The sequence below is a fragment of the Sander vitreus genome, chromosome 10 (genome assembly GCF_031162955.1).
Source record: "Sander vitreus isolate 19-12246 chromosome 10, sanVit1, whole genome shotgun sequence".
Lineage (NCBI taxonomy): Eukaryota > Metazoa > Chordata > Actinopteri > Perciformes > Percidae > Sander > Sander vitreus.
In genome coordinates, this window is record NC_135864.1 from 18,381,386 (window position 1) to 18,404,423 (window position 23,038).

General features: G+C 40.0%; 1 protein-coding gene across 1 annotated transcript in view; it reads left to right on the plus strand.

Annotated features, from left to right (window-relative positions):
- The first annotated feature begins 5,417 nt into the window (after positions 1 to 5,417).
- Positions 5,418 to 23,038, plus strand: part of spock1 (SPARC (osteonectin), cwcv and kazal like domains proteoglycan 1) — a 55,624-nt gene continuing 38,003 nt past the window's right edge. The window contains exons 1-2 of the mRNA XM_078261455.1: positions 5,418 to 5,474; positions 11,398 to 11,443. Of these exons, the coding sequence (XP_078117581.1) occupies positions 5,418 to 5,474; positions 11,398 to 11,443 (103 nt within the window). The remainder of the gene's footprint in view (positions 5,475 to 11,397; positions 11,444 to 23,038) is intronic.

Consider the following 23,038-nt stretch of genomic DNA (forward strand, 5'->3'; position numbering starts at 1 on the left):
TTGCTGTAGTTTCTGTTTTATATCATTGTAAATGACATAGGAATGGAATATATTTGGGTCTTGAACATATGGCCATACAAATTGTTGATTTGAAGACATCACTAGCTGGGAAATTGTGTAATTTTTCACCAATGTCTGACATTTTAAAGACAATTGTTTGACTAACAGAAAAACAAATTGGCAGATTAATTAATAGTGATGCAATTGTTATTTGCAGCACAAAATGTAGCATTGAAATGAAATATATTTAATTTCACGTTACAAGTGTTATATCAGATTTCAAGTATTTTGTCTCCGCCTACTACACAAACTCTGACAAGGGTGAACAGGGAGGGAGAAAGGCACCAGTACACGTCAAATGTAATGCTTGTTGGAATCTCCATCAGTTTCTTCCTGTGTTGATTACGCTCACTTTAGATTAAAGGGATTTTGTTGTCAAATTATTCCACATTTCAGTGAGTTACTGTAGTTTGAGCAATACTATTCAAAACTCATTTTTGCCATTACTTTTCTTCGCTGGCAAACTCCTCATTCATTTGATTCTTTGAATTAAAAGTTTTGTTTAAAACTCACATGACATTTGGATGGAAATATAACCATGGATGCCTTGACAATCAGTCATTTAGCCCAAAGTCTTATTCAGCGACTCTCTTTCCCTCTACACCAACTGTTTCAGTCATCAATATCTGTGTTTCTCACTCTGTTTCTGCTGTATGTTCTCACAGGGAATGTGCAAAGACTGCTGTTTCTGAAAGATCCATCATTAGCCTCCTCCTTTGTCTTTGTTTCATCAAACTCTAGCTTTCCTTCTGGTTACCCTTTTCTACTCACTACACTTTTTTTGTTAAACTAACTATCTCTTTTCTTTCCACCGACTTCTTTAGAAATGGATTGATTTTCATGTTTAATATCCTCAAAGTAAGAGGAAATAGAAGAAAAAGGAAAGGAAGCCAGTTTGGAGAGGGTATTGGAAAGAAGAAAGAAATCTGCAGAGTGTGAAGATGGCAAGATAATCTGAATAACAGGCTGCTGAGTGAAGGTTTTCCCCTCATTAAAGTGAAAAGAAAGGACAGAATGAAGAGGAAGCATATTTTTGATGTTTGGCTTTGAGCCACATTGTTCAGATTCTGGATCAGTTGAGGGATGTTTTCAGCAGTGTGAAGTAGAGGAGTAGAGGAGAGAGGAAGAGACTTGATGAATGAGGGAGGCTATAAAAATAGAAAGAGAATGGGGGAAGTAAGTAGAAAGAAAAGAAGTCGTTTATCTCAGTTTAGAGAAGTCGGATTGGCTGTGAATACAAATGTTGTCATTGGTTTTGCCAGATCTTTATGTAACGTTACAGTCCGGAAGGAATTCATTGGCATAATATGATGGTTTTTTTGCCTAATTGTGTGTGTGTGAGTCTGAGTACAGTCCAATAAACTATTCATTTTTGTGTAGCTATCCTCAAACGCAGCAGCAGACGTTTTGTGTATGTGTGTGTGTGTGTGTGTGTGTGTGTGTGTGTGTGTGTGTGTGTGTGTATACAATATGCATGTGAGCGGTAGTATGTGTGCTGCTTCATCTTCTCAGCACTACATGTAATATTCAGCGTTACCTGTTTGTTCATGTGAACGAGATGGTGCCTGTCAATCTTGAGGCTGTATCAGCCCTGGACTTTTGAGAACCAGACCAGCCCACCACAATCGGCCGGACACCAACCGTCCTTGCACTCCCCTTCAACACATGTAATAAGGGTCTAAAATTAGCACCATTTACCAGCCAAATGCTGGTAAAATATGCAAGTGGCTGGTAGATTTGCTTAACTCACCAGCCAAAAATAAGTAACATTTTAACATTTACTAGTATTTGGCTGGTGGACTAAAAGTTAATTTTGAACCCTGCATTCCAGCCCCTAATACTGCTACTTAGCTGAGTGGTAAGTAAGAGAGTATGATAATGTACTCACTGATTCAAAAGGCTGCCTGGCTCCTGATGGCAAGATGGCTAAAAGTTGAGGCTGGAGCATGACTGTCTTGTATTGTAAACAAGTGACAAGTCTGTAAGTTAAGCTAAAGCTGCATTTTGTACACAGTATGCGTTTGTGTTGTTGTGGAATATGGATAAATCAGAAAGCTATAGTACTATGTTAGCAAGTGCCTTAGCTTGCTAATACATAACTAACATTACCTGCTAACAGTTAACAAGTCCTCTCTGGTAGACAAGGGTGCTAAAATAATTGTTTGACATGCTAAAAATCACTGCTTTGTGGAGTTAATTTTGTTGCCAATGGGGGTGAACTTAAATGTGCTCCCTGTCTATGGTAGGATGGAAGTGGGCCTTAGTAGGATGTGATTGGCCAGTGTTCAGATGAGAGACAAACCAGTGGGCCAATCATAAGGTCTCTCTCCTCTCTGTGGGCTGGTCAGTGAAAGACCAAGGATGTGAATGGCCGGTGTTCACATGAAAGACACACAAGTGGGCCAATCATGTGATCTTTCTTCTCTCTATGGGCCGATCAAAAAAGTTGTGCGGCCCATTCAGGCCACAGAAATAGGCCGGCCCACCGGGAAATCTCCCGGTACTCCCGATGGCCAATCCATGCCTGGACACGAATACTGGATAGAGTCCGGTGGAGCTGCTGTAGAGGAAAGCAAACTACCAGCTCTGTTCTTCATCTCTCTGTTACCTGTCCTCCTCACCCCTTCTCCTCCCCCACTCTTATATGTTTCATCAAGTCATCTTCCCTCCTCTTCCTTAGTTCTCAATCTTTCTTTGGTTCTTGGATATTCCTTCATCTCTTTCTACCTTTCTCTTCCCTCTTGCTTGCTTGTCTTCTCTTTGCGTCTCCATTCTCTTGCTCAGTCCATTCTCCTGTCCACTTCACAGCTCAGCTACAGATACCTTTTTTTCAAAAGATATTTTACTTTTTACCAATTTCCCCAAAAATATGTCCGGGAGATCCTGTAAAACATGTTACATTATACAGTATGTTTAGAATATAGTCGCGGGGCGCCCCAGCAGCTCACCTGGTTAAGCGTGCGCCTCATGTACCAAGGCTCAGTCCTTATTGCAGCCGCCCGGGTTTCAGATTCTGGTGACAATGCGAGAAAGTTTGTTGATTTATAGTCATGAGCTAGTAAGTAATACCAGCTATAGGGTTAAAAAGACTACCATCTGTTGGAGGGGACACATGGCAACCAAACTTATCTGCTTTCACTGTTGGTGTAAATGTGTTCAGTTTGACTCTGTCACAGCCATAATGACAGATCAGTATATACTCATACCGTTCAGCCAGTTAAGGCTAACCCACAATGACCTCATTGCTGTGGGTTTGAGTGCTAGTCGTAACGGTAAAAGCATGTAATGCCCTCAAAGTCACGTAGCCAACTACTGATCTAACTTATTTGTCTATATAAAATAACCTATGCATAAATCAAGTCAGTAAAGCACACATTATCTTGTTATATATGACAGTCCTATGTTCTGAGTCTTGGGCTAGGTCATTTAATTAAGGTTGTTATAAAGTTTGGTGATTCATTTTATAAACATGGCCGACTGGGTTGACTTCACACCGTGCACTATGTTTTGTTTCCCAAATCAGATATTTCTTTTCCTACTAATGAGGACAAAGTTTCTAGTGAGAACAGGCTAGGCTCATCAACTGTAGGCTACTGTTTCTCCCTCTGGTTGCGTGTGTTGCTTTTCCGAACGGAAGGGTGTTTCCACTTCAGTATTGTTGTTGAAGCCAAACTACATCCACTGGTCAGCATTCCTTACTCCTGCAGAGGTCTAAGGCCGGCAGCACACTGGCTGCGTGGCGGCTGCGTGGCGGCTGCGTGGCGTTTTCTATGTCTTTGCACACCAGAAACGTGTCTGACGCAGCGCTGCTGCTGCTAGCCTTGTCTGTACACATGTATGTTTCCCATTGATAAAATGAAATACCATATTAAACATAAATATATACTGATTTGATTACAGCAAAGACAACGTCGGCAGTATTGACGGCAAAATAGGCTACAGAATATTTCATTCTGTATTGACAGGTGCAATATTTGAAAATTGATAATTATTATTTATATATTTTTTTAAATTACATTTATATCTGCATTTATGTCAAAACCTAGAGACTTTCAAATATCAAAATTTCATGTATTAAGTGTATTCATGTCAAAATGACATAAACATGTTTTTGTATTCTATTTTCCCTCGAAACGCTTCCTGAAGCCTGAAGCCTTGCCTGAAAAATAGGCATCGGTCCTATTTCTAGCATGCACGCATGAGTGTTACGCAGCTGACACGCTCACGCCACGCAGCCAGCATGCAGCCGGCCTAAGAGTAAAGGAATCTGATGCAGCATGTCTCTAAAATCCACTCTGCTCTGTTCTGCTCACAAAGCTCATATATCAGCTTCACATGATGCTGATCAGATCCCAGACAGGTGATGTCTATAAGTAGGATGTAGCCTAAGGAGGAGAGCAGAGACTTGGTGAAGAGGAAGGAATGAGAGGAGGAGGCGGAGAGGGAAATGAACTGTGGGGAAAAAGATGAGGGAGGGAATTTGGCAAGGTTCCAGACCCATGAATAAAATGCATAAAGTACACAGTAAATTTTTGAGGCTGTTTAGTTTCAACCGAGAGGCCAGATTTGCATCCTCATCCCCTGATTATGACATCTTTAGTCAGCACTCCAGGCATGGCTTTGCTTATTTTAAACACACACACACGTTCAGTGAAGGCTACTTCTGCTGAGAGAAGCTAATCGTGAAGTCATTCCCACTCTAGTTCCTCCGCGAATCAATTTAGTTCCTTCTCCACCTTTTACTGACTTCCTCAGGGATCTGCTATCAGATGAGATCTTAGGCCCATCGTTTTAAACTGGAGAGGAAAAAAAGGGCCAATCTGCTGGAGACCCAGGAGACAGAATAACGAACGTAAAGAGGTCCTCACAGAAGTGAATGACTTTTTGAAACTGTTCATTCAGTTTTAACAATTCACTTTTGAAAAAGTGACCTTTTGCTGCCGTGCAAATAATGGGTACACTTACATGTGTACTAGTGTATCTGTTTTGAGTCATGGATTTGATCATATTTGGGATATGCTGTTTTTAGTAAGCATGAAGGGAAACAGTTCTCAATCTCCTTGTCTGAAGATTATAAAGTTAGTCAGGTTTTTCGTTGTCCGTGTCAGTGCAGGTTTGACTCTTTCACATCCAGCAAATTTGTCATTTCTATAGCGACTAAGTTGCCTTAACCTGGATAAGTGCTTTACACGCCACTAGCTTGCAAATCCAGGTTTCTGGGACTGGAATATGTAGACTGAAACGAGACAAAATGGCAGGGAATGAGTGGAAATAGGCCGGTATATATTCTGCATGGCTAATTAGGGGAATGGGAAACAGGTGAGCAGGTGGGCGTGGAAGGCTAAGTGATGGGAATGATGGGAAAGGGGGTCAATGCAAAGCAGGAGGGAGTGGCTGGATCTGGAATGACACAAGTTAGTATCATGGCGGGGAAAAACAGAGCAGACAACAAAGAATGAATATTAGAAGCTAGCTACAGTTGCGACAGAAAGTCTGACTTTGACACTAGAAACTGGGGTTCGCAATGAGCACAACGCAGCCAAGTTACCATATTGCCAAGTGTACCGGATATGCTGATTTGTTTTCACCAAGTTGTTTTCGCTCTTTTCCATTCGTTGACATGTCTGACCCTCCTCCTCCTCTGGGGAGTCTGTCTGAACACTGCAGCCAAGTCTAACTTGATCGTCAAGTTGCTAAACAGCAACGTCTAATGGAACTACTCACTGCGACATAAAGCTGTTTGAACACTGACATGCACTCAATTAACCATAATTAAAATGGTGGCAGCGCTAAATAAACTGCATCATGTACATGTTTATAAAAAAGGAATCCTATTTTCACTGACAGCTGTTGTGCTACATTTTAAACAGGTTTTAATTAAACTCTACCGGTTCAAATTTGTGTTTGCCAACAGAGTGTATACAACATAAAATGGACACAGTTCAGAAAGACTTCCCTCACTGTGAAACGCACTGCTCCAACAAAGATGATATGATAATAACGACACAAGTTTTATCTCCTTCTAATCACTTTAAAGCGTTTGAATGACATTGGGTCAGTGTCGCAGCCAGTTAAACAGCCAGTTAATGCTTTTGAGATGAGTGCTCTAAAATATTAATGGGGTCTTGGGCAAGGAAAGGTCATCCCTTAGACTTATATTAAATAATAAGAGGGCTCAGAGCAACCTCTGTGAACCTTAAGTAATGCCAGCTAGTAAAACACAGTACATCTCAGGCAGCAGCCCTTTAGCTGCAGTCCTCTGCTGGACACGGTGAATGCTGTTATCTGATGATAGCAGATGAAACTCTTTCTCTTTACACACAACATGTTTGTAGCTGCAGGTCAAAATAAACTCAGCAGAAAACACCAACATGCCGCAAATTGTAGCTGGAACAGAAATCAGGAAGACAGCAAGTGTATTTATTTCACAAGATCTGGATCTGGTTCAGATAAAGACGCAGACTGATATTCACTGTAACCTGATTCTAAAGCGGACCTTTCGATGGCGTAATCCATCATTGTATCTAACTAACAAAACATGTTTCACCTTTCTTGTCCATTATGAAAATCATTTACTTGATCCCTAGTTCACAGGGATTAATCTCTGTTTTAGGTGTCTGTCTGTCTGTCTGTCTGTCTGTCTACTATTATTATTTACAGTATACAGTAGACAATAAATTAATGTAGAATTCAATACATTTAAATATGTGATTTAAATGTAGCCAACACACAAACTTGCATGAATTCCATTTGAGTCAAAAGCTGACATGATAGTTACAGTTAGGCTAATACTGGTAGTAAGAAATGAGCTCCCCTGAAAACATGATATGTGACATTTGGGGGTAACTATAATATTGACAATATGCTATTTTTGCCATAAATTTCTACTTTTTCTGTTTCTTCATCATCGTGGATCATGTGTAAAATTAGGCCATTATTGATGTATGATTCATGCATGATGGTAATTCATCACTAATACACTTTAACAAACATACCGGCATGCATGATATTCTTGCCATCACTATCAAAGCGTGGTGGCGCAATATCAAAAAAACTTCACTCACTTTAGTACATCACTCTGCAGAGTCTACTGTGCCTCGCTTTAGTTGGCCATATTGTATCATACTGTGATGTGTTTGATCTGGTTTGAGGTTTTGATCCCAGCTTGGAGGTTTGATGTGGTAATTAACTGATTATTATAGATCACATGTGCTGACCTAAAACCAGTAGGGCTACATGCTTGCAGCTATGAATGTTTCTTTGCAACAAGAGTCACAGTCAGTCCCTCTGTAAGGCGTACTGCTCTGCTAAGCTAGTTAGTCAGTTACATTTTTCCCCCTCCATCATAGTTGAATTTAAATACCGCCTCATATAGTTCTGTGGATGAACAACGTGAATTACCAAGATGTTGTGTTGGTTCATCAAAACTAATAATCCTTTAATATGTAGCTATAGCTAGTAAATTTACTTTCAGCATTACCTAAGGCTAGCCGTGGCGAGCCTAGGCGATCTCTCCAGCTAGCTTTTTACTTATATATCTCTTCTGTCTAGTTGTCTGTCACTCTGTTACAATTTTACATGCTGTTTTCACAGAAATCATACATTTCAAACTCAATTTTGGAATATGTAGTTACTGTGTCATGGCTTTGTAAATTCAGAACACACAACACCCTTAATCCCATAGACCAGTGGTTCTCAAAGTGTGGTTTGGGGACCACCTGGGGTCCATGAGGGGGTTTCAGGGGGGGTCCCTGGCATAAAGTGGAACAATTAATTTTCACTATAATTCCATCCATGAATAATACAATGACAGGATGTACAGGACTATTTTGGTCATGGTTTTCATAGACTTTCTGTAATCATCAGATGGGGGACCCTAGGATGAAATCTTATCAATTGGGGTCTGTGGTCTTATTTCTATCAGTTTAGGGGTCCTTGATGTAAAAAAGTTTGGGAACCAGTGCCATTGACCCTCATTCAGATAAGGAAAACCTCCACAAAAAACCCTTTAACCCTCTCCTCTCCTCTCCTCTCCTATCCTCTCCTCTCCTCTCCTCTCCTATCCTCTCCTATCCTATCCTCTCTATTTAAGCACAATAAAAATGCACTAAATTCACATACCTTTTCCCCCCTCATGCCTCTACCTATGCACAACTCCCCTGCCTCTCCCTCTTTCTTTCTCCCCACTCTCTTTTTCCTTTATGCTGTGCCTTGACTCTCAGCCTGTACAATTTGCCCTAGATGTGTTTCAAATTACATGTCACATCGAATAAGGCTATCTCATAAGGCTGTGAGTGTGTGTGTGTGTGTGTGTGTGTGTGTGTGTGTGTGTGTGTGTGTGTGTGTGTGCGCGCGCATTCTACCACCTTCAGAATCAGATTCCTATTAAATGAATCTGGAGTTGAGCTCAGTATTCAGAATGAGTAACACAGGGTTGTAATAGATCTGATAGACATAGCATACTGTGCCGTTATCACTGACCTTTCTTTCTTTCTTTCTTTCTTTCTCTCCTCTTTCCCTTCTATTCCCCTGCCTCTCTCATCTGCAATCATTTAAAGGAAGCGGAGGTAAGTAAATCCGTTGTGTTTGTGATTTGATGATACCATTTTCAAACAAACTGCAGTACCTTCCTGGAAGCCCCAGACATTGTATCGTTTGTTTGTCACTTTAAGGCATTGTTGCAGAGCTGGATAGGTGTTGCTGATTTAAATGCACAGAAGGTTGGGTGGCTGGTCAGCCATAACATGGTTTAGTTCAGCATATTCATACTTTCAAGCAAACATGATGTCAAACATGGTGTACAAAAGTATGCAGATACCTGCACATTACACCCGTACTGATTGTAGTTCATCTCATTTATTCAATACAAAAGTCTCTATTCTCCTAGGGAGGTTTTCCACAAAAAAACTCATTTGTTTTTTCTACACCATGTTTTCAGATTTTGTGTTATCAAAATGTATTTGCTCTAAGCAAAAATTCATATGAAAGGATGATAATCTCAAGGAAAAAAAAGACGCCTGCACTCTGAATTGATGCTCCCAAAATGATGATTTAGTAAGCACAATAACGACATTCGACATTACTTTTGCATCCATTACAGTCTCGACCGGGGATTCATTGAGTCAGTTGAAGTCTATATTATGGAACTTCTTGGTAACATGTAGAACCTGATGAGATGTACTCATTCAATCGTCTTTTTAGGAGCGTCAGTTCAGTTTTTTGTTTTTTTTCCTTTTCGCATGCAACTGATATATCCGTATGTTCACACTTACTTTAAAGCATAAAAAAGGATAAAAAAACATCTCCTGAACAGTCGCTCTAATATTCAATGACCTGTAGGGCCTTATATGGATGATTATATGTATATGGTTGATTTGTCTTCTGCAGCCTCTAACTATTTTGTGTACATATTGTATAGTAATAGAGAGAGAATGGAGTTTTTAAAGCATCAGAAAGGCATTGTCATGTATAGGCTAGATATAATAAATGTTATGGCCTCACATTAAATGATGCAGGCCTCAGTTAGAACTTTGCAGAAATGACTCTTGCAACAGTAGCATCCTACTTTGCACCTTCACAGCTATAAAGGATAATTTGATAATAGAGACAGGGGAGATGGATATAAAATAAGAGGAAAAAACCAGTAAGGACATGAGTGAAGTGAGGACCTAAGGGAGAAGCTAATTAGGTTTCATCTCATCATTTAAAACTTTTGTATTGGTTTAAATACCGGCAGTTGTCATTTATAGAACAAGGACTGGATGAGTGGGTCAACTGTCCATTTTCTGTGGACTGTTTCCTCCCTTTGTCTCTCTTTCTCTGTCTCTTTCTCTTTCCCTGTCTGTCTCTCTCTCTCTCTCTCTCTCTCTCTCTCTCTCTGTCTCTGTCTCTCCCTCTCTCTCTGTCTCTCTCTCTCTCTCTCTCTCTCTCTCACTCTTACTCTCTCTTTAATTCAATAATAAAGGAGGTAGAGATCCTGCTTTCAAACCCAGCAGGTTTTTTCTGCCCTGTTCACAAAGTGTCATTGACACAGGCTCACTCCCTGCTGACACATATATGCCTCGCTCTGAGCACTACTTTAGATGCAGACACCACCACTGTGTGTGTGTGTGTGTGTGTGTGTGTGTGTGTGTGTGTGTGTGTGTGTGTGTGTGTGTGTGTGTGGTCGTGTAAAGCTCACGTTGCAAAGGAAACACTTCAGACAATACTCGCAGTGCAAACCTAGTTCTGTAACACTTTAGTCTAGCCTCCTCTATTTAGCATTTATAAGTAGTATTTAAACATTTCATAAATGGTTTAGAAGACACTGTAATGTGGATGTAATCAGATATAAGTGCTTATTATGACAGTATAGCAAAACAGTGTTGTGATAATCTAAAATGTCTTCATATGAGAAGCTATAATTTCTGACATATACTGCACATTAATAAACATCAGCATCGACCTGTCGCATAGCACAGCTGCTTCTACTGCTGCTATTCTCACCAGTGGCTGCTACAGGACTGCAAGCTGAAACACACCTACCAAACCTATAAGCTGAGCAACAACTAAACCACTATTTTCTTACACCTACAGTATATGTGCGATATGTATGTAACACTAAGCAACAATGTTTAAGCCGTGTCTCTTTTCATTATGTGTTTTTTATTTGCTTTACACAATAATAGATGTCTCAGGCTGGACAGGGAAACTGCTCTGAATAGAGCCATTGAATCAAAGTGTATTTGGCTTAATACATCCAAACCTCTTCTCAACTGAGATTAGCTGAGACAAGCCAATTTTGTTTTTGTTTTTATATTTCCAATTGAAGAGGCTTTCTCCATGACTGTAGACTACTATTCTTACTGAGCAATATGAATTACATGCACTTCTTCAAGTATGATTTTGGAAAAATCCCTGCAGCTAAAAGATAACACTACCTCCTTAAAATCCTTCTTCTCCCTTCTGTCAGTTTTCCCGATTAATTACAATACTTTCTGAACTGTTTTTCCAGAGCAGAAGTCCATTTTGACCATGACATTAAATGTTTTTGTCCTAGTTAAAGCCATTATTTACTGGAGCATGTGATGTTCTTTACTCCCCAGTGTGTCTTCTGCAGGTTTCTCTGAACATATGTGTCCTATTTCTAATTGTCCAAACAAGCTCCTACCGCTCAGTGTATTTTTCTTGTCTACTGTGAAAGAACAAAAGAGGAGAAGAATAAGGGCAACGTTTCTCAGTAGTTTGGTTTAGTATTTGTGGCTGTTCTCTCTCTGGTGGTCTGAAAATAATTCAGTGATATTCTTGGCTTTGAGTTATTTTTTAATAACCCAGTTCTTGCATTGTGTGTCTACTCAGGATGACTACTTCAAAAGCTGGGCTCCTGCCAAGTCTCTGGACCAAGGTGAGTGCTGTTTGTGTGTGATTCTAATGTTTACATTAATGCATACTGAAGGTGGATCTCAAATCTAGTACTAAGAGTATGGACCAAATTGTGTCTGTAGTTGGCATTGGATGTTTGCTCACGTACTAAGACTTGTGATCAGACACCGTATATCCTGATCTAAATGAGGAAATCAGATAAACTGTATAAAAAAAAGAAAAACTGTTGCAATGAGAGGTTTGACACATTGCGTTAACTTCCGAAAGGTAACTTCAGGAAAAAAAAACACATTCCTCAAACTAAGGTACTAGAAATATAATTATGATGACAAAATGCAGGTACGGTGCATCAGTAGAAATCTTCATTTGGTCTCTTCCTGTAATGCACTTATCCTCAATTCAAAGAGGGTAATTTTCTTTACCCTCTTTGAGGGTAAAGAAAACAGTATTTTACACACAGAGGCTAATGCGGCCATCATTACTGCAGGACAAAGACCTTAAAGGACTGCTCATTTTTCTGTTCCTTTCAAGTTAATTGTAGCAGCCTTTAAAAGAACTGAAGGTACATTTAATTAGTCTTGTTGAACATGTCTCGCTCTTTCACTCCCATTTAACTTCAAAAAACATGAAACGACTTTCAAGACTTTGAATTTAAGTAAAGGTTATCCATCTTTGTTTCCTTCATACACCGTACATTGTAATGAGATTTGCAAAATGTGGCTCTATATGTTTTTCTTTTGAAAGTTTAATTCTCTATTTCATATGAATGTGGACATTGATGAGCGCCAAAAGAGAGACACGAAGCAGAAGGAAAAACACTGTAGTTCCACATTCTGCTTCTGTTTTTCCTTTTTTTTGTCAAAGTTTGAAGTTTAAAATAGGAATACTCTACATACTCTACAGTAATGTTAGACCTGCTGCGTCCTGTCACAACCCATTTAAAGCAACAGACAAAGTAGGAATCCAACACATAACATTAAACAGAAAATAATGCTGGATTTTACAAATGTACATGTTAAAATTGCAGCCATCTGCTTTCAAGGTAGTGTAATAAATAAATAAAAATATCATATGATTCAATTAAAACTGTATCGCATTAGGTGATAGCAGTAGTGCAAACCATACTGTACGTTAATACAGTTAGTTTTTAGAATGTACTTAAGGAATGTGAGTGTGTGTGTGTGTGTGTGTGTGTGTGTGTGTGTGTGTGTGTGTGTGTGTGTGTGTGTGTGTGTGTGTGTGTGTGTGTGTGTGTGTGTGTGTGTGTGTGTGTGTGTGTGTGTGTGTGTGTGTGTGTGTGTGTGTGTGTGTGTTTTTTTCCCAGGCCAAATGCTGCTACTTTTTACAGTTATGTACTGCTCATGGACTTACTATGGCAACAACACCAAGTCCACTTTATCCATCACACTTAAGTGTGTAATGCTCTTAGACCCCCAGTAACTCTTGACTAAACTCAATTATTGCAAACACTCGCTTTCTCTCGCTCTCACTGTCACTCTCACACACACACACACACACACACACACACATATTACTCAAACACACACAGTTTGGGGGGTTTATTGGACTGCAGCTCTCTGAACAGCATAACAGACTTTAAATCTTTCTACCACTGAGTTTGTACTGTACTGGCTTGGTTTTGCATATCTAGCACAGTAACTGTAACTCTTCAGGGAAAGACTTGCTGAGCAGGAGTATCTGGGCCAGCTCCTCGTGGATACTGAATGAGAACAGCCTCGCCACAGTGCATCAAATTCTAGAGAAACTCTGTAGTTTCTGAGTGAGAATTAAGAAAAAGTAAACAGAGCTTCATCCTCCTAACCAGGGACTTACATGCATCAGATGTTATGGAGGAATCTTCTGTACCAAAATCCAGTTGTAGCACATGTACAGAGGCCTGACTTAGATGCTCAAACGATGATGGACTAATAGAAAATAAATGTTGCTGTAGAGCACCTATGTGGATGAAACACTGTTCCCCAAACATGGATGCTCTAATTTGTTTCCCCCCAAGGCCAAACCTTTAGTCGTATCCAGCTTGACAATGTATTTCAACTATACTCCTTATTATAGTCCAGAGACGAAAACATGGACCAATAATAACCAGAGGGAAAGGACACTCACTGGACACACTCCAACAAGAGGACACCCTTTAGTTTCCAGTTTTATGTTTCTCTGTGTGGATGTCTTGTCTTTAAAGAAAAAACTTCAGTTTGTTACAATTTGGGATTTATTTTTGGTTAAAATGACATTGTACTCACCAAAGTAAAGGTCAAGTTATGATATAAAATAACTACAAAACGTGTTTATAGCTTTTCCAAGCCACACTCCAAGGTGGGTGAAAAAAATCATAGTGTTACATGAAAGCATGAAAAGTAACAGTTAGTGTAAAGAATAAAAAAGAGAGCTTAAGATAGGAATTCAAACGTCCACACAACTGGCCGATCCCTGTGTGAAGTGGGTATGAAGGTCAGATTGTCGGTTTCAGAAAGTTACAGAGATTGACAGACACAGCACCCTGAACTCTGCCATCGGACAGGTGTAGGGGGTGGGTTTCCGAAGGTTCTTAACCATCCGACATGCAGTTCTGATGAAGTATACTGGCAACTTAATTGTTGAGATCAGGGAAGATGGCATCATTGCTAAAAAAAATAGAGCCAAATAAATAGGGAAATAAACATGAGCAGTGGGACAATCAAACGTGGTAAACTGTCCGACTGTCTAAACATATATACCCTCAAACTTTGAGTGTGTAGGTCACCTTTTTTAGTGTTTTTGAAATAAGTGTTAGCGACTATCCTAAAAAGAATGACAGTATGTCAACATATGTTTATGTTAGTGAGGAACAAAGTCTTTGGGAGGTGGATGAATGAGTCACCAAAACATCCGACTGTTCGTTTCCAGTTTCCAACTGACAGTCAGTGTTTTTTTTAAAGCATGATGACCACAATCATTCCCTGACATTAACCCCATTGTTATTACTACTGTAACCATGACAATGAAGGTCCCCTCACCGTTTTACTAACCTGGGGGTTTATTTTTCAACCTGTGTGACCACTCGTGTTTGTTGCCCGATTAAAACAATTTTCGGCAAGATATTTCAGTAATTACTTAGGTGAGTACAATGTTATTGTAACCAATAGAACTAATGGCCAGAGCTATGAAAATAAAATAATTGATGCAATTATTCATAGTGATCCTTTAACTGTGGCCGGAGACGCTCACAGTAGAATTTCTTTTAATCCTTCCTGGAAGCCCTTTCCTTCTCAAAAATGTCTCTAGGCTTTTACATTGCCTACACCACAGACTGTACACTCCATGCATGTGAGTCACTGCAACATTTTGACAGGACACAGTGAGGTGACTTGTCCTCTTAAGAATGTGGCATCTGTGCACTCCTCTAGAGAGACATTCAATGTAATTGAAGCATAGAGCAGTTTTGTGCCAATCAGACTCTTTATGGGAATGCATAAAAACATTATTCTCAATCTTCTTTTTGCTGTGTTCTGCTGCAGAGCTGCTAACATTGCTATGCATAGTGCAGTTACTCCCACACAAATGGCACACCTGGGAGTAATGGACATCAAAACAATTAGACAGCGAATAAATAATGGGAATCAATCAATCTGTTCTGCTTTGGGAATATTTGCTGTGTCTGAATTGCCTCAAGTGGGTCCCATTTTCACCCAGCTGGTACTACAGGCATTACACTCAAAGGTGTTATCTTCACCTTTTCGACTCCAGCCTGTGTCAGCATGCTAGGCTTCTCAATAAGAGTCAGCCAAAGTGGGACATTATATGTGAAATGCCTGAATCCCTTTCCTAAATAAAGCTACAATACAAACTTGTTTTGATGAAAAAAATCATTACAAGTGTTTACCACAGCACTTGGTGGTCAATACAGCAGAAATGATAGCGTCATCAGTCAACACCTGCTGATCTCAGTTTGACTAATGAGTCACTGGTCGCCCTTGGAGACTAATCAGCCGCAGGAAGGTTGATGGGGGAGAATCTAGTCCCCTGGTGAATCACTTTGCGACGAATGCTTCCCTCTGTAGCATCTAATGAATGGAAATCAGTGGGATCACAAATTACTTGTTGGTGATACCGAACAGCAAGCGATCAAATCCACCAGTGGGAAATCTGTTTTCTAGACGTCTCGTGGCTTAATAAGGCCCAGCAGTTGATTTATAGCTTATTGTGGAGCTGTTGTAAACATGCATTTGAATCCACGCTAATCCTATAGAATTTGAGAAAACTTTAGAATCAGCTACACTCTGTAAGACTAGTTTGCCTCGCTGAAATGAACATAATATGTTTCAGCTCATCAGTATACTGATAATATCAACATGTCAGGATTGGGCTATTGATTTAGTTTTGCATTTAGTCTGGTTTCTGTGTGACTGTTTTCGTGTATCTGTTTGGTAACAGCAGGCCTGATTTCAAATAATTGTTTTCTGTTTTTTGTTTGTAGGTACAGTAGTATGAGTGCTTTTGCTGGTATAAATGGCTTTCATGAGACTTAACAATGTGTAACAAAATTAGAGCCTTATTTTACACTGGGTTTCTGCATATTAGATGCAGATGTTGTGGAATAATGTACTTTATGTTTATTTTAATCTTATGGAAGTTCTGTAATTTGCATTTGACAGTAGGTTTGATAATTGCCTTTGGATGATGAAGCCTGTTTTGTTTTTAAATTGGAAAAAGCCTATCATTTGGCATATTTGGTCATCCTTTTTGAAATGTTTTTTGCACTCTGAGAAGCTCCACCACCACATATACTGCTGTAGAAGCTGTGCATGATGTAGGTAATACTGTAAGTGCATTTTAAATGACAGGATGTCTATTAATGCTTTTAAATAGTATGGTGTGGGTAGAATGGCTTTCATGGCAACATATGTGAATACATTTGGTTCTGTTAACATTTATGGTATAAACCAGTTCCCATTGTTGTCTCCACATTGTTTATATAATAGGGTGGTAGCAACATAGTAGCACATACCACATAAGCATAAGCAAAGCTCAAATGCAAATTATTTTGAAATTTAGCATCCTGCGGATGGTTACGTTTTTCGGTCAGTTTTTCGCTGGCAGGCAATGTACCAAACCGAGAATCTTATATATAGTGCCGCTTCCCACAAAATATATTAATGCAGCAATACAGTGTGCCCTGCAACCCTGCTTTATGTGTGTCTCCCTCACCACAGTCACAGAGCTCTCTCTCTCTCTCCATTCTGCCATGTCTTTAAACATACATTACTCTCACTTTCTCTAAATTTTCTCATCAGTTTCACTTGTTCTTCATACTTTCGGGCCATCTATCTCTCCCCCTTCACATCATACGCCTGTGTTTCTGTTCATTGTTTCTCCAGAATTTTCTTTTGAGTTCATCAGATGGAAATTACATAATGATGAACAATGGGTGACTGTGAATCAACATACCACAGTGACGTTTACACACACACACACACACACACACACACACACACACACACACACACACACACACACACACACACACACACACACACACTTAAAAGCCTGACATAATTAGTTATTAGTCGTTCCATATTTGATTAATATTTTACGAGGTTTGGTTATTATTATCACCTTCCCCCTGTGTAATTGTAGTCTCGTCTCTTCTCTTTTTTCCTCCATCAGCTTATTTTGCCCTTCAGGGAATCTTTAGTAGAAAGACTGACAACTTCTAGCTCTACTTACACATTCTTCATCCGTCAGAAAGTACAATTCCACCATTTCACAGCAACTCAGTAGGAATCTTTTCTGCATTATCAGTCATTCAGATCTAGAGCTGACAGTATCCATGGTTGCCATCACTCCAGTTTCTAGCTAGTCAGATCTCTGTGGCTAAGATGGAAAGTTACATATTGTTATTCTTGAAACGATACTCCCCTCTCCTTTGGTCAAAATGCACGTGTGATATTAAAGGGTCATTAAATGAATTACACCTAGTACTTAAATGTTCAACCCGTTTTCACTCCCAACTCGTCAAATACGGCAGCTTGGTCAGCGTCATCGTCTGATGCCGTCGCACAAGGCCCCCTTTTGCATCCGTATGAAACGGACCGGGCTTTCAACTAACTGCAATGTAAACACATCCACGGCAACTCATCCACACACACATCCACGCTCAGAGAAAATGCTCGACCACGGCTCTGTAAGATGATAAAGGGCGACAAACAACAAACAGGACTTTCACCCAGGAGACTGCTGTTCGTGTCCCGTGTGAAACCAAAAGTCAACGTTATGTATGTAAGTTACGTAACAAACTTACTTATTTGAATCCAAACCATGATCTTTTCCTAAACCTAACCAAGTAGTTTTGTTTGACTTCACAACATAAACCCCATGTTGAAGTCAAACTACCCTGCACGTTGAAAAGATGATGCCAAAGGGGTACCCAGAGTGTTAAAAAAGTGCTCTTGCCGAATGCCAGGAGTTGGGTTTGAGAATGTGTTGAAATGTTACAGCCATTCTCGTCTTCAACACGTGTGAGGACAGACTGGAGAATCCTTCACAACATGAACTTGTTTCCACGGTGACAGCTCGTTGACCTGTCCATCAGTCATGGATGGTTAACCTGTTAGGCCTCTGTACATGTTGTGCTTAATGCTGACTGCTCTATAGCTCTATACGGAGGTAGGTGTGTGGGGGTGACACTGGCCTCTGCTGTACGCAGATCAGGGCTTCATGGTCAGTGTATGTTTTGGTCATTCAATTTTCATTTCATTAACAGGTATTAAAAAACAAAAAAACAAATGGTTATTTGATTTTCGTTTTAAAATACAAAATTTGAAATTGAAATACAAGGCGTTTTTTCCTTTTCATTGTCAAAAGGGAATGTGAAAATTTAAAACATGCTTCGATTTTCATTTTGTATTTCATATAACAAAAAATTAAATCACTAGAAAACAGAAATGAAAAAATGCCATATATTCTGAGACCGGATGTTGCATTTTCAAGGCAGTAGCATGTTCTCTTAATACATCTATGACTAGCACCGGTGTAGCCTACCAGTTTTGCTTTAAACCAGGCTGCAGTTGAGGGAAACTGTAGCCTAACTTCCCGAGCGACTGATCATCCGTTTTTTTGCACCTCTTTACATAAATATACATAAATATGGCTATGAAATACATAAATGAGGTATACATATATGCATTAGTCATTATAGTTCAATAGCCTATATGTTTTACTTGTATTTATTTCAGGGGACTTTTATTTATTTCCGTCTATTTATTTGCACGTTATATTCAAAGGAAGTTTGGTCTCTCACAGACTCAGACTAAAAGCAACTAGCAAGCCTGCCTGACATCAGTGCATCAAAGCATATCACTATCTGCAAAGAAAAGAAAATATGAACAAAACACGAGCGCAGCAGATTCGTCTGATTCCCAGCTTAGCTAGAGCGGGTAACGCTAGCTCTGCAGAAGGACCAGAGTCAGTCAGCACCGGGGAGCGAACATAGAGCGAACCGGGGACCCAGGTCACAGGTTAGGTTACACCTGCTAGCTAGCTGCAGCAGCAGCAGCGACCATTATAACATTAGACCCAGCACCGGAGGTCTGATCCCCATGAGCTGATCCCGAACCGCCGGTGGCTTTCTGCCAGATCAGCAAGCTTAACGGCAGCAACCGAAAGTTTGCTGGGACCAGACTTTGGCGCTGTAACGGTAACGTTAATGTAACAGTAACGTTACAGCTGTGAACTGAAAGTCAAGTCCTCAGCTGGTTTGACTCTCTTTGGGCGAAGTTGTCTGCTGCGGGTAGAGACAGAGAGTCAGAGGAAAGCAGGGAGAGAGGGTAATAAAGAAATGTGACATTATGAAATAAAAGTCCCTCCAAGCATTATCAAGAGTATAGCTAGGTTTTTAAAGTAATTTTAGCCTGGGCTGAAAGCAACACTGACAGTGGTAGCCTACACTGGCGCTGTTGCATTGGAAATGACAACATCCGGTCTCTGAATATGAAAAAACAGGCCTTTTTTTGTTTCTATTTTCTAGTGATTTTATTTTTTGAAGAAATAGAAAATGAAAATAAAAACATATTTTAAATTTCTCCCATCCCCTTTTGACAATGAAAACGCCTTGTATTTCAACTTCAAATTTTGTATTTTAAAACGAAAATCAAATAACCATTCGTTTTTTGTTTTTTAATACCTGTTTATGAAATGAAAATCGAATGACCAAAAATATACACTGACCCTTCATGTTCATGGTGCACCAACTCACTGCCCAGGACCAATGATTGAGAATTTATGTATTGTCGTTACAGCTGGGTTTTACCATAGACAGCCCCGAGTCCCAATGTCAGCTTTTATTCCACTAGCTTCTGTAACTCTATGCAATCTCTCATTCAGCGTTTCTTTGTCAAATAGTGACATTTACCCATGGTGCTCTAGAGCCAGTGACGGACTGGGATAAAAAAAACGGCCCTGGCATTTGCAACACACCAGCCCTATTTTTGTCAATAACCTGGCTTGGAAATTAGTAACTCTGCCTTCCGAGTGTATCTTTTCACGCACTTTGCCGCAGTACAGTCTTGAATATTTGTGGTTGCATGCATAAAATAGCTTATCAAAATTAACCAAAGACAAATTATCAGTAGTGGCCCATAGGGGTCCTTCTGGCATTTGCCCAAATTACAGATGGCCTGTCCGTCACTGTCTAGAGCTCATGGGAAAAAACAATGATAAGGTCGTATTTTCAAATACTCTTTACCTAAACATGTATAGTGAAACACACAACATACTGCTAAGTAAGATTATGTTCCAAGGTTGGATTTTTAGTTATTTGCATTATTACAAATTTCTAATAAGGTGATTTCACTAAAACTAAAGACAAGAAATTTGTCAGAATTTTTTTCAAAGAAACTTGAAAAATAATCTAAACTCAAGGTTCACTTATATTCTTTTGCTGGACCTTTCAAAGCGAATGGAGATTTCTCAGTTGCCTTCCTGTGTACCAACTTAAATCACAACTAACAAAGATTGTGAGGTGTAGTTGAAACCTCCAGAATTTTCTTTTCCAAGTTCAGGTAGGCGTTGGGCCTCATAAAGATACTAAAATATAAGTAAATTGCTTAAATGGTGAAAAACCTTCACAAGAGAACCTATTTGATATTTATTTCAAGCTTTTAAAATTAGTTAAATTGTTGAGGCAAAAGGAATATGAACACACACACACACACACACACGCACACACACACACACACACACACACACACACACACACACACACACACACACACACACACACACACACACACACATTCATACACTTGTTGATTTCGCTCTCCGGCAACCTGTGAATGACTACAACAGCAATCTGAAGTGAGAGCTTTTATAGTCACTAAAATATCAGCCGTGTCCTGATATTTCCTTTTACTTTTTCCTTTTACAAGAAGGCAGAAATACCTGCTGTCAAACAATCTCAATACACTCACTCACACAAGCTGAAGTGACTATATAGCCACACTTTGTCATTTACATGAACAGCTTTTTGCTTCTTTAACTGTGCTCTTATATGAGAAGAACCGACTGTTTTTCTAGCCATGTAAACTGGCTACATCTGCATTCTTCTCTGCTTGGTCCCATCTGTAATGGTTGGAGAGTTGCCTTGAAAAGGCCTTTAAGCCCGAGCTCAGAGACAAGAAGGAAGAAAGAGTCCTTGGCAGCAGATAACAGTTGTTTTTTCAGCAAGACCAATGTTAGAATCAGTATTCTGGCTATTTCATCCTTGGTTCTTGTGTATGGGTATGCCCAACACATTTGTGAGGCTGTGATAGCAATACATTATCCAGAGAGGGGACTCAAAGGGAGGATTACAAATGGCATGGCACGCAGTGCCCCATAATCACAGCCAGTCCAGTGCAGCACAGGAGAGTCTAACTGGCAACCAATGTTTAGAAGACACAGACAAAGACCAAGAGACAAAGACAATACAAGTTAAGTTCACAATTTTCAGGTGTTTACCAATCCTGTCCGTTTACCTAATTAGATTACGTAGTGAATAAGTGGTTGCCATGGGATCCATGTTGGCAGCTGAAACAGAAGCCTTTCGTGATGAACTCTGGCTAGGCAGTAGCAGCCACAAACAAAGCCGCGAAAATCTGGAGCTTCCAAATTGCCAATCAGCCTGATTAGACGTGACATTGTGTTTTCCCAGCAGAATATCCGTCGTCGTTATATATTTTCATCAGCTATTTCTCCAACTCACTAAGCCTCTATCTCTCCGAAGATACACTGTCTGCCTGTTCCCATCCCTCACCGGTCCATCTTTAATCTCCCCAAACTCGGTCACTGCTTTTTAATACATTCTCACATAACCGTCTTTGATCTGTGCCTGGAGGAGCTAAGGGAATTAGAAAGAGAGAAACTGATAAGAAAAGAGACAGATTGGACAACAAACAACAGTGAGCACATCAGGTCTGTGTATTAAATGCAGTGTGAACTGGAGCAAGAACAAATATCTCATTTCAGTGTAATGTGCTAAGGGTTTGTAGCTCGCTCTCCAGGCGTTCTTTAAACATTGTTTACTGCTCTGATTTTAATGGCTTGTTGGCCACATCATAAAAAGCGACTCAATATCAATGACGCTCAGCTAAGCTCTTATCTTGGTCTTTCAGAGGAGTGAGCGCTCACGGTGTTGAGTCTTAACATAAATGGGACTCGATCAGCTGAATGTGTGTGATTGTATGTGTGTTTTGATATTGCCCTTTGTGCTACAGGGCACCGTGAGATTATGGTCCTTTCAGGGGCCGTGGCAGTTGAGTTTAACCGACAAAAAGTAAGCTTCATGCGGCGACAACAGTTAAGTTTAGGCACCAAAACGACAAGTTAAGTTTAGGAAAAAGATTGTGGTTTGGATTAAAACACACCTACAGAACGAGCACGTGTTTCCTGGGTTAAAGTCTTTCCTCGGGAAGTGAACTCCGCTCCATAGTGAAAGCACTGTGTTTTTATGACCTGCCCCTCTACCCCGACTTCCTCCCTACGCGGTCTAGAGCGCTCTTATACAGCAGCTGTCAATGTGGTGCATAGAACAATAAATATGTTGAATACATACGAATTACAGTGCATTCTTTTTCGTAGCTATATGTCAAAATGGTTCATGAGAACAGCCTGGAATTTTAGACCAAATAAAACAAAAACAAACTAGAGGGGCCCTTGGAGAGCCCAGACCTCCGCAAGGCCCTGCCCTATCTTGCAATGTTAACAAAAACAAACAATAATTGGTGTATCCCCCGTGATTTGGATCTGCTCCAAAATTAATGGGTTCTTTCTTGGGCCATGGTCATGAAAATCGGGCCAGTAGTTTTTCCATCAATTTCAAACAACTTTAGAGGATAAAAATGACTCATATTTGTATTTATAAACTTAATCCCGTTATTTGTATTCCGTTACTCCCCAACCCTGCCCATAGACAATAAAGCCTCCGATGATCATTGTAAACTAGGATAAATAAACTTCAGAGGATGTGAGTGAGCAGACAGCCATTGCCAGCGATCATAGCACAAACCCTCTGGCTAAATGCCAGCTTGCAAAAGTGACAGTGGCATCAGAGAGTCTCGAGGGAGGAGATACACAGATATACATA